Raw genomic sequence first — 13766 nt, 5'->3', positions numbered from 1 at the left:
GCCAGAAGGACAAGCCTCAAAGGAAATGGTGCATCTCATGTGACTGGCAGGATGGAAAATGTGGATGAAAAGCAATTACAAGTTGCAAATGCACGATTATGAGGAGTTAAGTGTAGGCAAAAGTCAGCAGTCATCACAGCAAGTCATTTGTCAGATTGTGAGCATCTTTTGATAGCTGGCCGTCTCCCTCTGCTGGCAGCTCTAAAACACGGATAGCTGCCTTCCCTCAGCCCAGCTGCCTGTGTTGCCACCTCATGCCCCAACTGCAGCTCCCCACTGCTAAAATGCCATGAGCGCAGGACTTACGTATGTCTTTGGCCTGTAAATTAAGGCCTTCCCTAGGCTGGAGGTAGGGTCCTTGATCCCTGGGACTGGAAAGAACTCAGAGGTGGAGCTCTCTTAACAAGGGAGTAAAATAACAATTTGCAGAGCTGTGTTGTGGTGGGAAGAGGATACCAATAACCGCAGGAGGAGTCCAAAATGAACCTTCTGGCATGGGGGAGATGATTTCAATAACCCTGCTGCCCTCTGTCTTGTAACCTGTCTCCAGAAAATGACACAGTCCTGGCAAGTTTCTCATGACTCTCTGTCCCTACCTGCTCTGCCTCCCCAGTGGTAGCTCATGCATTCGCAGCGCAGGCGGGAGGGTCTCAAGCTCAGCTCACCCTGTGGTCTGCAAGGGATTAGCAGCACCTGGTGTGTGGAGTCAAGAATCAGGGAGAAGCACAGGACTGCCCTGTGTCTGGGAACTCGTTGTATGTGGCACATACTGGGGCTCTGATGGGCAACATTGTCCTCTCCACTGCACACCCCAGCACCCCAGGGGCACTCCTGTCCCCACCAGGTCTCACACCTTGGGAGAGAAATAACTGGGGAAAACTGAGTACAGGAAAGGGTTTTTACAGGCTAGGAAGAAAGAACCTAGGTGAGATCTGCATAGCCCCTTTCCAAAGGTCATGGGAAAGGGTTTGAAATACCTCCTTCTTGCATTGGTCTTCTGGTGCCTGCGGCACTATAGTGGCTGCCACTGTTTCAACAAAGCACAGTGATAATACAGCAGTAGTGTTACTTAGTGCATCAACCCTACCACTTTTGCTGCCATGCTGGGCTTGGAGGCAGATAACACATCAAAGAGACTGCCCCTGAGTTGCTGAGATAATGAAAATATTGCGTAACTGGCTACACTGCCTTTACAAACAACATGCCCATTCATGTCTTCCATTAAAGAAAATGCTGTTTGTTGGGTTTCTTGTGTTCTTTTTTCCCCTAATGCTTGCATGTGAACATGTCAGTTCCTTCCCAAGAATAAACCAATATGGGTAAGGCGATTTTGGCTTGGACTCCTGGGAAAAATTACAGGGCATTCTTAATGCTCTCAGATAGTTAAGAGAATGGGTCCCCAAGGACAGCTAGAAAGAGTCAGAACCAGAAAGGTGCCTGGGTCTCAACTCTTTCTCTTTGCAAGATACAGGGGAACTGGGCTTGAGCCTTAAGCCGTTTTGTAGTATCTTAGATGTGAATTCAGTCAGCTTGATTCAGTCATTTGTATAAAACCAAATCTGCAAGACAAAAGGCCACACTAAAGCCACTTCTTACAGTACCTAAGCAGGACTAGGGTGCTTCTAACGATGCAACTTCTCTAGTATGCAGGCTAAATATTGCTGTCTAACTCTCTCCAGCAGCACTGTAGGAAGTCAGAGTCTAGGGCATTTGTAGAGTAAGCAATCTTGAAATACTCACCATTCTCTTAGATGACACCAAAGATACTAAAAGTACCTTGTTAGTTCTAAAAGGAGTCAAGAAATGTCCTTCTGGAGAGAAGGGCATTCAGAAGATTTAAGAAATTCCCACAAAGACTGATACATTGCACACCCAGCAGTCAGACTGCAAAGGGTCAAACCATGGAAACAGTAATAGCTTTGGTGGCCTACTGCCTCTTTCAAATAACAGAAGGTCAGTGGTTCTTTTGAGTTTTGTATTCTGTGTGTAAGGACCCTTTCTGGCAGTGGGTCTGGTCAGTGTGAATGTCAACAGCAATTAAAACAATCTTTTGCCAAGGAGCAGAAAGGTGGCAAACAACGTCAATCCCCAGTAGGCTGAAGGAGGACCCGGTGTTTCTTGACTGGCCCATACATGCCAGTCTATAGTAATGTTAAGGCTGTAAATTGGCTAGTGGCATAAGGACATCCTTTTCAGATTTGTGACTGCACCAAGCTCTACTGCAAACCAATAACAATGATGACTCACAAAGTGCCTAAGGTATGTGCTGCAACATTACATGCTAAGCCCATCTAAACTGAACTTTTTATGCAATCAGTGGGGAAAACATCACCATTCAATCTCTGCTTGTTTTCCATATGAGCCTATGGAATACTTAAATTTTGGACTTTAGGAAATTTCCAGGTTGACCACAGAAGCATCTACTAATTTTAAGCACCTAAAAGTTTAACGCAATGCTGGAAAACAGACAGTCTGAACTGCTATTTGCAGCTTGGGTTTCTAAATCCCCATTTCAGGGGGATTTGATAAAGTCTAGTTTTGCACCAAAGTTAGCAAGTGACAAGATTCACCTTTTCAGAAATGCAAGAGAAGACAAAACATCCTTACTTTAACAAAGCTCATTCGAATAGTACACATCTTGGTCAGCTCATACACCACTTCAAAACCATGATGGACCGACTGGGCAAGCAGCTGGGCAAAAAGCTGGTTGTTGAAGATCTTGAGGCTGCAGCCACTGGGGATCTTGCAGACAGTGGCTGGGTGGAAACCATGCTGATAGTTACAATTGCGGCTCTGCACAAAAATGCTGCTGTCACTCACACATTCAGCATAAACCTCTCCGCCAACGTAGTAAAGATGAACACCTCAAAAAAGGAAAAAAAAATAGGTACTACTACTCCATTGTTCACATGCTTTATGCAATTCTTTGACTATTTTACTTGTGCGCACATACAAGTTCAGGATCATTCCAGGCATTCAGTGCCTGTACCTTGCCTTTTAAAGGACAGTAAAATTTGTGTATATCCACAAATCTACAAAATGGACCCACAAACACTAAGAGCAAATTGTCAAAAGTGTTATTTCAAAGTCTTGGCATAGGAAAAAAAAGTCTTGGCACGCAATATTCTGCTTTGTTTCTCAGTGAAGGTTGACTTACTTTTTTAATACACCAGCATGGCACTTTTTGACACACACACACATACACATATATGTCAAACATATGTGAAACATATACAAAGCAGGATCAAAACTGTCACATAACTGGCAAATCTGTTATGCATTACACATCCAAATCTGTTTTCCTTGTTGAGCATATACACTTTGACCAAGACCCAACTCATTGCACGCTATTTCTTAATACAGGATCCTATCTCATGCAGTTCAAACATGGTCTGGTGTGCACTTAAAAACAGCTTTTCTGTATTTTGTTTTATCCACATCAGAACCATGTATTTGTATTTGCATGATCCTGAGTTACTTACCAGATCCTGTTCAAAGCAACATTTAACAAGAAAATGACTGATTTTCTTGTGGACCTTTCATTGTCTGAGTGACTTACTAACACTAACTCTCCTATTTTTACCATGCCTTGGAGAAATAAAGATAGAAGCACTTCTATCCATTCAAGGACTCAGATTCCCCTTTGGATGACTGCTTCCACAAAAATGTACATAAATCGGTGAGGGATTTATCTCAGCTAAATTCAGCAACCTTAAAATTAGAGGTCTAGTGTAAGCTAAGTGTGTAGACTCCTTCTCTAGCTGATAGATGACAGGAGGTGCTGCCACCAGATGGTTCATTCCATCTACCATAGAGTTCAGGCTTACTGTCAGCTTAATCTGATCTGTCTGTGCTGGTGCTGAAAAAGCTCCCTTTTCCTGCCCCTGCTGCTTCTTTCTACACCTGAGCTCATGAAGGCAGCAATGCTTGAGGGCCAGGCAGCCACCCAGATAAGGGAGCTGAATCAAAAGAAAACTAATATATTTGCAGTGAAATTTTCATCGGTGCAAGAGTGGGAATGGGGATTTAGACTGATTAGAAGTGAGCATGAAACCAAACCCTGAAGGGGGGGCGTGTCATCCTCTGACGATGCCTCCACATTTAACCTTTCCATGGTTAGAGTCAGGTGAGATGAACCCCTCCCGTGGTCAAGAGAGGTGGAAGACTTCAGTTCTTTGTTCTCATACAAACCACCAATAAATAATAATAAAAAAAATCCTCCTCTTTATTCCCAGGTACAGAGCTCAAAGCCTTACACATAAATGCACACATTCACAGAGTCTAAGTGGACTGCCTACAAACCTAGTGATAAATATGCTTTAATAGTTCAGTGTTAATTTGTTTTTTTCCTGCTGTCTTTCATAGAAAAAAAGACTGCCTACATTTTCCCAGTCTCTGCTCATGCCTCTGTGGTCATGACAGCAAGGGGCAGCAGCATATCCTTGAAACAAAACCAGCCTCTCAAAAGAAGCAGGAAAGGCTTGGGGAAAGGCAGGTTGAGTGGGAAAGGGATCTGGGAAAAATATGCTCTCGCATAGACTTCCAGAATGACTCGGACAAGAACCTTAAAGTCTGTCTTCAAGCCATCACTTGACTTTTACTTCTGTGCACCCACGAGATCTCACATTAGGTTGGAGTGACAGGGGGGTGTGGCTCACAGCCCAAGCTTGTATTGCACTGGGAACATGGGTGAAACTACAGCTCAATTAGACCAGTTGTCAGCAGCAGTACAACTGCTCCAGATAGTTACATGGTGTTTCACATTGTGACTGCTATTACTTGACCTGCGTCTCCTTTTCCTTTTGCAAAAGGGGGATAAAAGGGAAGGAAAATACACTATAAAAGTTAAGTCATCCTAGGTGACCTTGATGGAGTCCCTATTAATTCCTGAAATAAGCAGGTTAAGTGAGAACACAGGGTAGGAAGAGAAGAATAAGGACATAAATATTTGCCACATTTCAAATCTACAGATTTGACTAGTGATTTAGGGTGCTAAAGTGAGAAGCTTTAAGGTGCTCGATTTTCAGAACATATTGAGAACCCAACTTCTGAAAAAAACTGAAAGCTTTCAAAGGTGTTACGCAAACTGTGTACTACAATATGAAAAGCACCAAAGTCACTTCTGAAAGCACAGGTTACAATTTTCTTTTCCTTGTGGACTTTTTAAAAGCAGCAGCAGTGAAATGTCACTGTGTGTGTTTCCAGTCTTCTGCTATTCATTCACTGAAGACTAACACTGTCAAGGAAACCAAGCAGCTGAATATTTGTAGAAGATCAAATCAAGGGTCCATATGTTTTAATGGGATTTCATCACTATCTAGAGAATTTGGAGATTCAGCAGTCTCCAAGTTTCCTCATCTTTTTGACACTCTGATCAGAAGTCCCCTTTTTGTCCTTGAAGTCTGACTGCTGAAACAGGTCCAATTGCTAGTAGAAGTTGCATTGTGTTCTGGATTGTTTTTAGCTTTGATGTGGTATTTCCAGGAAACCATTTCACGCTGATACACTAGATGACAATTCAATCGCATATCCTTATCCTACTGAGCTAATCTTATTTACTCACTCTTTTTTCCCCCTGTTAACATGTGACAATTGTATCCATTTCAGTAGCTTTCATCTGTCCAGCATGCCTTTGAACTACACAGTTTTGGAGCTGCTCTGCTCTCTTCTGCAGGCCTGTACTGGTGCCATTTCTATTCCACTTGAACATGTTTTTTCAGGATTTGCATAAACAGGGAAGAGCAGTAAAATTAAGAATCTCAGATATTCTAAGCTCCTCTCTGGGCAACCTGCTCCCTTCCCTTGGGCAGATTCCTAGCGTAAGACTTAAAAGGGCTTTTAATCAATGAAGGCAAATCTTCAGATTTGAATGGATGAGGGCCATTAGCATGTACCTCATTTCTTCCTGTTCTGCTTCTTTCATTTGGGGGGCAGAAATTTACAGGATATAACGTCCTCAGATGACAACTTTGACTGATATTTTTTCTCATTTAATGGAGGCTGGGCTCAGCTTTGATCTACACTCCTCCAAGAGCAAACACTGATAGGGAAACTTTGCCTTATTTTCTGCATAAGTCAGGACTAGATGGATAACTCATTTCCACTGCTCACAACAAACTACTATGACAGACCCTTGTAGCATCACACTCACTTCACACAGTACATTTGTACCAGAGGTGTTCTCCTGGAGAACAAGGCAAGAGCTAAGTGCAGCATCTCCTGCACTAGCCTTCAAGTTCACTGTTGTTTGTAAAAAATATGTCACATTTGCCTCAGACCTTCCTCATATTCAGTCATTCAACACTAGACTATCAAGAGCCAATTAAAATACTGCCCTAGGCCTGGGAAATAAGGTGAGGTTGACAAGATAATAGGAGTGGAACAATTAGAGTTAATTAGCCCAGTGGGAAATCCATTCCCAGGCAGCTACTGGTGCGAGGCTTGCTTTGGCAAGATAATGAGTCTAGACTGGATATACCAGAATAGGCAACACTTCATCTGCACAGAGAAGTGGCCAGTTCACGGATTCTGACTCTCTGCCATGAACAGTACAGAGTTCTGGGAGAATATCGAGGCCTATGCAGCCTTAGTGAGCTGGGATGGAGTGTGTGCAGCCATGTATATTCAGGAGTGGTCTCTGCTTGTTGCCAGTAGCATATGATCCTGTGTGCACAGTGCCTGTAAATCAGATGTGGAACATACAAGAAGAACTGCTTGAAGGAGAATCCAAGGTTTAGCTTTACCAGCTAGAAGCTGATGAGGCAGAGAATCAGATTGGACTGATTTTCTTAAGTTGCTAGGGCAAAAAAGCTACAAAAGCAACTCTTGTAGAGATCTTCAGCTAAATAACTCAACTATTAAGTGTTTCATCCATCTCCCTTTGTTATTTGGTGGTAGGAGAACCAGCCCTGAGGCACCAGCAATTATCCTTTTAGTGACATTTCAATGGCAATATTCCCAGTTGCCAGAAGCCCTAATAAATAAAATGAAAATACATACTGCTAAATTAGAACACACAACTATAAACAACATTTTTCTCTTCACTTGCCAAGTAAATAGCTTTTGTAAGAAGCTACTCTGCTGATTCTTATCCAGTCAGAAGAGAATCAGCTGCTTTTCTTCTATTTCAGAAGTAATCTCAGAGCTTTGGTTTTAAGACATGCACATCTGACAAATTGGCTAGATCTATTAAATGTAATGCACACTTCTTTCAAGCTCTGAATATTCGCAAGAAGGAGGGATTTCCTCTTACCTTTTCCTATGTGTCTCCTGGTGTTTTCTATAGTAGAGTTGCGGTTTACATTTGAGAGCAGGCCTAGGCAGAACCTGTTTCTGTTATTTGAGGGGTCTGTAAATCCATCTATAAGGATACTTCGAGAGGAAGCCTGGAAAGTCTCCCCTACCCGATTGTTGAGTTCATAGTAGGCAACTGAGCACCAATGCTGGGGTTCCTCATAGCAAACAGGGCGAAAGTCTGTAGGAAATAAAATTAATCAGCTGCTTACGTCTCAGTAATACTTTTTTAAACAATCGTTCTCTGCCTCTGTCTCCTTTCCTCCCTCCCTTCCTCACCCCTCCCTTGGGATCTTCATCTAAAAGTCACTTCTGTCAGGCTTTATCTTGACAGCAGCTTCTGCCTCTTCTTTATTTTATGACTGGAGCCCCAAATGCACAAAAGACTGGTGCATCAGCTTAACTTTAAGCCTCTAAGGAGTCCCACTTGTTCTTAAAAGTGATAACTCTAATGCATTAAATTAAGCACATGCTGACATTCTTTGCTGAACTAGAGCCCAATCACTACACTGAAAATAGTAAGGGATACATCTGCTCTGCACACCAGAAGGAGCTAGGGATGACAGATGGGCTCAAAGCAAGTCAAAACTGAGCCAAGCCTTCAGCCTGATACCAAATGCTGAAGTTCAGAAGGAATCAATCACTCCCCTCCCTCCCCCCAGTTTTTGCATGCTTCTGGGCTTTCTGCTTCCATGTGGGACTGTAGACAGCAATGTCAGCAAATGTCAGCAAGGCCATTTCTTTCGGAACTACCCCTGCCCAGGTTTTCTAACTCAAAGACAAAGAAAGAAAGACCCAATAACATAACAGAATCTCTGAGCCTCATCTGTCCTACAGGAATTAGTAGGAAACCTTATCTTGCCTGCCTACCACAGACATGTGAGACCCCCTGCCACCAGAGCACCTCTATGAGTAACCTCTAATAAACTTCCAACTAAGATTCACTAGGCCAGTGATCAGGGATGGTAAAAGGTGGTAAAGAGATTAAAGTCTCTGTGCTATTTATTTAAAAATATTGGTGCCTGAAAACTACTTATTATCTGGCCATTCTGTGTATCCATCTGTTATTAGCACCTTTATCCTCAGCTTCCTTCTCCAGTTCTGTGATACATAGATGCTCATCACTGTTTCAGAAGGCTAGCATTATTTTTTACTGTGCATATGTGTGTGCGGTGATCAGTCCCAGTCCCTTCTGTTCTGGCCATCCATGCCATCTCTCCCTAAAGCATGCTTATATGAGGACAAAGAGTTTGGCCTTCTGTGAAGATCTCATTGTGCTTCACTACAACATGTCCTTTTATATTCTAGCCAGCCAGTAATGTAACATTAAAACAAATTTGGAAATAAGAAAGCTTCTAAACATAAAGCTTTAAAGTGCATGAAACCCAGAACTGAAGTTGATAAAGAAATAATTTCTGATATTGACAGTGGTCTTTTGCATTATATAGCCTCCCCATCCTTGATTTGATATCTTTGTCTTTACAACCTAGAAAATAGTGGTTGCTTTAATTATTAGTTTTCTAACTCTAGTAGCTAATGCATGCAAGTAGGGTCTAAACTCTCTAACTCCCCACTTAAGTCACTGAATTCTTAAATCATCCTATTCTGCTAGCCAACTGATGGGTCTAGTACACAGCCTTAGCCTTAAAAAATAGGTCTGAAACGTATTGCTACAGATCACTGGACATTTAAATGATAATTTTTGCTTAACGAATTCTCTTTCAAAGATAGTACAAATAGTTATTTACTTTCAGTTTCTCCATCGGCAGATTTACCTCCATGGGGCAAAGACAGCACTAGTTGACTTTCAGCTATTGCATCCATTGACCGCCCATTTTGGATTCCTGAAGTTTCTCTTGCATGGTAAGGTGGGGGTGGAGTTTCCACTATCAGAAAGAAGGAAAGGAAAAAAGAAAGAAAGAAAGAAAAGAAAGAAAAGACACCAAAATCAATAATTTGGTAAATTCTCCCTACCTCTTCTTGGCAAATATGCAACACTCCCTCAGCATTGTTTAGCTAGAGAAGGATCTGAAACAGAGTACAAATGTGAATTTGTCCCCCCTTCAATCCCCAGATTAAGACCATTTTGTGTTCAGGAAGAATGGAAAGGAAAGGCAGTCACGTTGGACTCAGTACACCTGAAAGAGGGAGGGACAATGGATCACAGCAGTGCCTCAGGTCTAGATTGGTCAAGAAGGCCTTGAAGTAGAGGGGACAGGTAGGATTCAGAAGGCTTCATACTTTGTCCTTAAGAGCAAATGAAAGCCACAGAACCAATCAGGAATGAATTACGACAACTGAGCATACAGGTGACCAAGGTGTGCATAACTGTTGTGAATTCCAAGAGACAGAGAAGAGGCGCTTCCCTAGCGATAATTACTAGCCAACTAGTGATAATACTGCCAAGTGATCCAGTAACATGAGTTTTTACACTAAGGAAGTAAGGCAGGTTGATCCTTCAGTTCCAAACTTAATGGAAAAATCTTGCAGAGGATGATTTAAGAGCAGAAGCTAACTTTAATTGCTCCTCTGGGAGAGAGCTCTTTCTTCACAGGCTGTAAAGAAAGCCTACAGAGAACCTTTATAGTCTGAAGTGAGATTTAGCAAAATTCCCTCCAGATTTTTCTTTTTTACCTCTGTCTAGCAAGGGAGGGCCAGCTCTCTTCTGATTTTTTCAGTGTTCCCATCAAAGAGAAATAGATATGGTGGAAAAATATGAAGAAAAAGTATCAGCTCACAGCCTGCCCAGCTCCTGATTTGTTTCTTTTATAGCACAGTAAGCTATAAAAAGGAAGGTGGTTCTCTGTAGTGGGGATTCACAAGAAAGACAGGAGGCTTTAGAAAAGCCAGAAAAGCCAGAAAAGAAGGGACTTCATTTTCATATTAGAAAACTCAGGCATTCCCTGCACAAGCACTAAAAGTATGCAGCTTTACTCACTTAAACAGAAACTCAACAAGCGTGTGGATAACTTGCAGTCATATATAAGTCTGCAGGACTAAGGGTCTATTCAAGAAGACCAGGGTTTAACTTAGGTCCAGGCTGAAATTCCCTCTTGTGTATGTTGTTTGTTGGCTGACCCCCAAAACAGAGCCACTTCACCCAGAGTGGATAAATGTGGACTGTCTCATAAGATGACTATTGAATCTTCCAAGTATTGCACTGGAACATTATTAATTCTATTTAAGCTGTGTCCAGGATTTGGGAATCCCACTAAATGATGCTCCTAGCATATGGAAGATATAACCCTTCCACAGAAAATGCAACAAGTCAGAATGATAAAAAAAAATAAAGAAGCAGTGGAAGAAAATAAAAGTTACAGAAAGGATTATAATATGGTTATACATGTATCTGTGATGTCTACACCTAAGCTAGTCACCATAAGCTCTCCTTATACTCATTAAAGAAAAATAGGCACTTCCAGGCATGGTGCATCTCAGCTACTTTAGACATACACCTTAAGATGAAATGAATATTGTTCTAAGAATGCCTGTTTTTCTCCTCTGATTATAAAGACAGTGTAGACAATTAAAACACATGTAGAAATTTACATTGTTGACATCTATATTTGGTCACACCAATCCCACTTGGAGTTCCTGAAGTAACTCCTGACTGTTGCATTAGATAGTCAGCCATCCCTGGTTGTTACACAGGCAAATTGTGCTCATCAGCATTCAGTATGCTTTGATTCACTGAAGCTCAGGTTGAGCCACTTTCATTTTCAAGTGGCTTTGCAAGGTCCCAAGTTCAGGTAAATACAGGAGTCACAGTCATATAGCTTGGAATGCACCTGATTTACCTGTCAGGACGAGCTCTACTGAATTGAGCTCAGTTACACAGAGGTGAGAGAGAAGGATGGGAGAAAACAAATAAGTCCTACTACTTGCTGGAGTGTTTGGATGTTGCTAAATGGGTTAATCTGACTACAGACCTAGAGTAGAAATGAACAAAAATTCAGTAAGTGGACAGGGAAGGAAAAACATTATGCTATGTTGAAAATGTCCAGCTTAAAAGGAAGTTCAAGTACTACAAATATCATGTAAAAATAAATCTTTCCTGCATTTAAAACCAAAATAGACATTGAGGATATGAATTTAAATGCTTTATAGTTGAAATATTAAAACATTAAGCTACAAGATTCTGATCTGCATTCATCATTGTAAAAGAGCTGAGATCACTGGGATTACTTTGGAGTTGCAACAAAGTGCAGAAGTGAGTTTTCACATTAAAGATAACCCTCAGTTGTGTTGCATGACACCTTCTTGGTGTATTTAATAACAATAGCATAGTTAAATTCTTAGGTAACCAGAACACTACCAAGTAAGGAGTTCACAGTACAAACAATCTGAGTGAGTTAACCCTGCCGAGCCTGGAACTGTGGAGCTGACAAAACACGCTCTGAAGGCACAGGAATTTGCCTGGTGACTCCACTGAGTGTTCGGCCAGATTGGAAAACACCTTAATTTCCTGAAGTTTCTACAGTCAGGGGGGTCATTATACATTAACAAATATTTCTGCATACTGATTTCACCATTTTTGCCTGTCTCTCTTGATGGAGCTTCTAAAGGTCCCTGCTCTGACTACCTCCATTAGAGGTGCCTAATGTAGGTGCTGCAAATATCCTTTTCTGTGGATTGTATCAGAAGCTTGGATGGACAGGTCTGGACAGAAGGTGGCCTGGTTCATCTGCTGCTGTCCTGAATTTTCTCCTTATAGCAATCACGAGAGCTCATTCAGACACTTGCAGGAGTGGTATGACTATGGCTTTTAGTCCACTGAGTATCCATCAGAAAGACTGGCAGACAATACAAAGAAACAGAGGCAAGAAACCTCATTCCAAGTCCATCCTGTCCAACACTTCAGTGCACAGCTACAGCCTGTAGGGAGTACACAGAATTGCTCCTGACCCCAGGCCCTTGCAAGCACCTCTACTGCCTCAGGGGCACGTCTGGAAACTTCTTACCTGTGAGCTGATAGGGGCTTCCTGGTCCAGAGGAGCTTCCTGGTGAATTGGGATAGCTGATGCTGTTAGGTGACTGGGAGAACATGTGACTGGGTGAGGATGGAAAAGGGGTGCACGGAGGATGCTGGAAAGAGTCAGGGTAGGTGGCATTGTGCGGCATCAGTGGCTCGCTGTGGAGAGAAGTGTTTCTGAATTTGGCCAGCAGGCTGAGGTGAGGGTTAAACTCACTGTGCCTTGGCACTAGCACAGGAGGTAGCACTGAAAGGAAAAACAGAATGGAAGAAATATGGTTACAACTGCACTCGTGCAAATACATTGCTCTGTAAGTAAGGCAGAGATTTATTCTGCACTATCTAAATATTTTTCTCTATATACTACTCATTGAAGTGCAACAAATCTGTCCCACAGTAAGAATCTGGTTCTTTGGCTTTTTTTTCCAGTTCTGCAGCCAGTTGCAGCAGTTCCATATGCAAAAAAGGAACTCGCTCCTGACTTGGGCTAGGTACCATATAATTTACAGGTACAGTATGCACACATAGCCATATTACAGAAATGCAAGTGGCACATTTTTCTCCCTCAAAATTACTTATTCCTTCTCCTGAAAGGCTGAAAAATTCAGGGGTTGCTAAATATTATGATTAGGTTTTGTCAAATTCAGAGCCAAGTTTAATTATAATTAACAGTGCTCAGCAAGTACACTGCATTATTTTACTACCAGCATTTTACAGATGGGCAAAAGGAAACATAGACCAGAAGCTACACACCAGATTTAAAAGGTTTTCAGGTGCCTGAAAATACTGCCAACCAGACAGCGGAATCTTTAAAAGGAAATGTAAATGGCAATTCAAATATTACAGCAATATACATTTAGCTCTTGCAATATAGTTAAAAAAGATCTAGCATGAGGAGACAAATGTCAATGCTTGGTAGTCAAGACATGAAAAATGCAGGTCAGAAAACTGAAATGCAAATTCAACCCTGTAAAAGTTGGTCTAATGGAAGATATTTTCCCTCCTCACAAACTCTTCATGTATATCTCATATTGTCATGGCTGTAACTGCATTACTGCATTGAAGAACCCAAAGCTGACCTGAAAACTTTTGGATTCTGATGTAACAGGAGCAACAGCAGAATCAGAGTCAAAATATTTTAGAAAAGTTTATTAGGTGAATTATCTAAAAGATGTAGCCCATCGGTTAGAACACAAAGAGGCTTGCTAAATATTTCTGAATATGGGATTTCAACTTCAGGCCTTGGCTGGAGCCCTCTGTAGTCCTTAGGGAGAGAACAGCACCTACGATGGGCAATTCTTGTACTCCAAGATTTCTTTACTAGCTATAGAGAAGAGGATAATTAAGCACCTAAGTGTCTTAGTTAAAGCCTTAAACAGAAGTAGGGGAAATGAATCCCTGCTTGTTAGCAGAGAGATCTAAAAACCTCAAGAGAAGATAAGGAGGCAAGCTGGGTTATTGTGACAAGGATGAGTCGTCTCAACATCAGAACAATTCAACA

At 41.8% G+C, this 13766-nt stretch overlaps 1 protein-coding gene across 3 annotated transcripts in view; it reads right to left on the bottom strand.

Annotated features, from left to right (window-relative positions):
- Positions 1-13766, bottom strand: part of SMAD9 (SMAD family member 9) — a 42569-nt gene that overhangs the window by 8260 nt on the left and 20543 nt on the right. For 2 of the 3 annotated variants that reach the window (XM_064504918.1, XM_026098311.2), the window contains exons 3-6: positions 12255-12512; positions 9042-9179; positions 7253-7474; positions 2608-2864 (exon numbers count right to left, since the gene is read on the bottom strand). In XM_064504918.1, the coding sequence (XP_064360988.1) occupies positions 2608-2864; positions 7253-7474; positions 9042-9179; positions 12255-12512 (875 nt within the window). The remainder of the gene's footprint in view (positions 1-2607; positions 2865-7252; positions 7475-9041; positions 9180-12254; positions 12513-13766) is intronic. The other variant, XM_064504919.1, reaches the window with a different exon arrangement.

This window comes from Dromaius novaehollandiae, chromosome 1 (assembly GCF_036370855.1).
Source record: "Dromaius novaehollandiae isolate bDroNov1 chromosome 1, bDroNov1.hap1, whole genome shotgun sequence".
Lineage (NCBI taxonomy): Eukaryota > Metazoa > Chordata > Aves > Casuariiformes > Dromaiidae > Dromaius > Dromaius novaehollandiae.
Note: the sequence above shows the minus strand (reverse complement) of the source record. Positions and strands in the feature narration are given on the sequence as shown.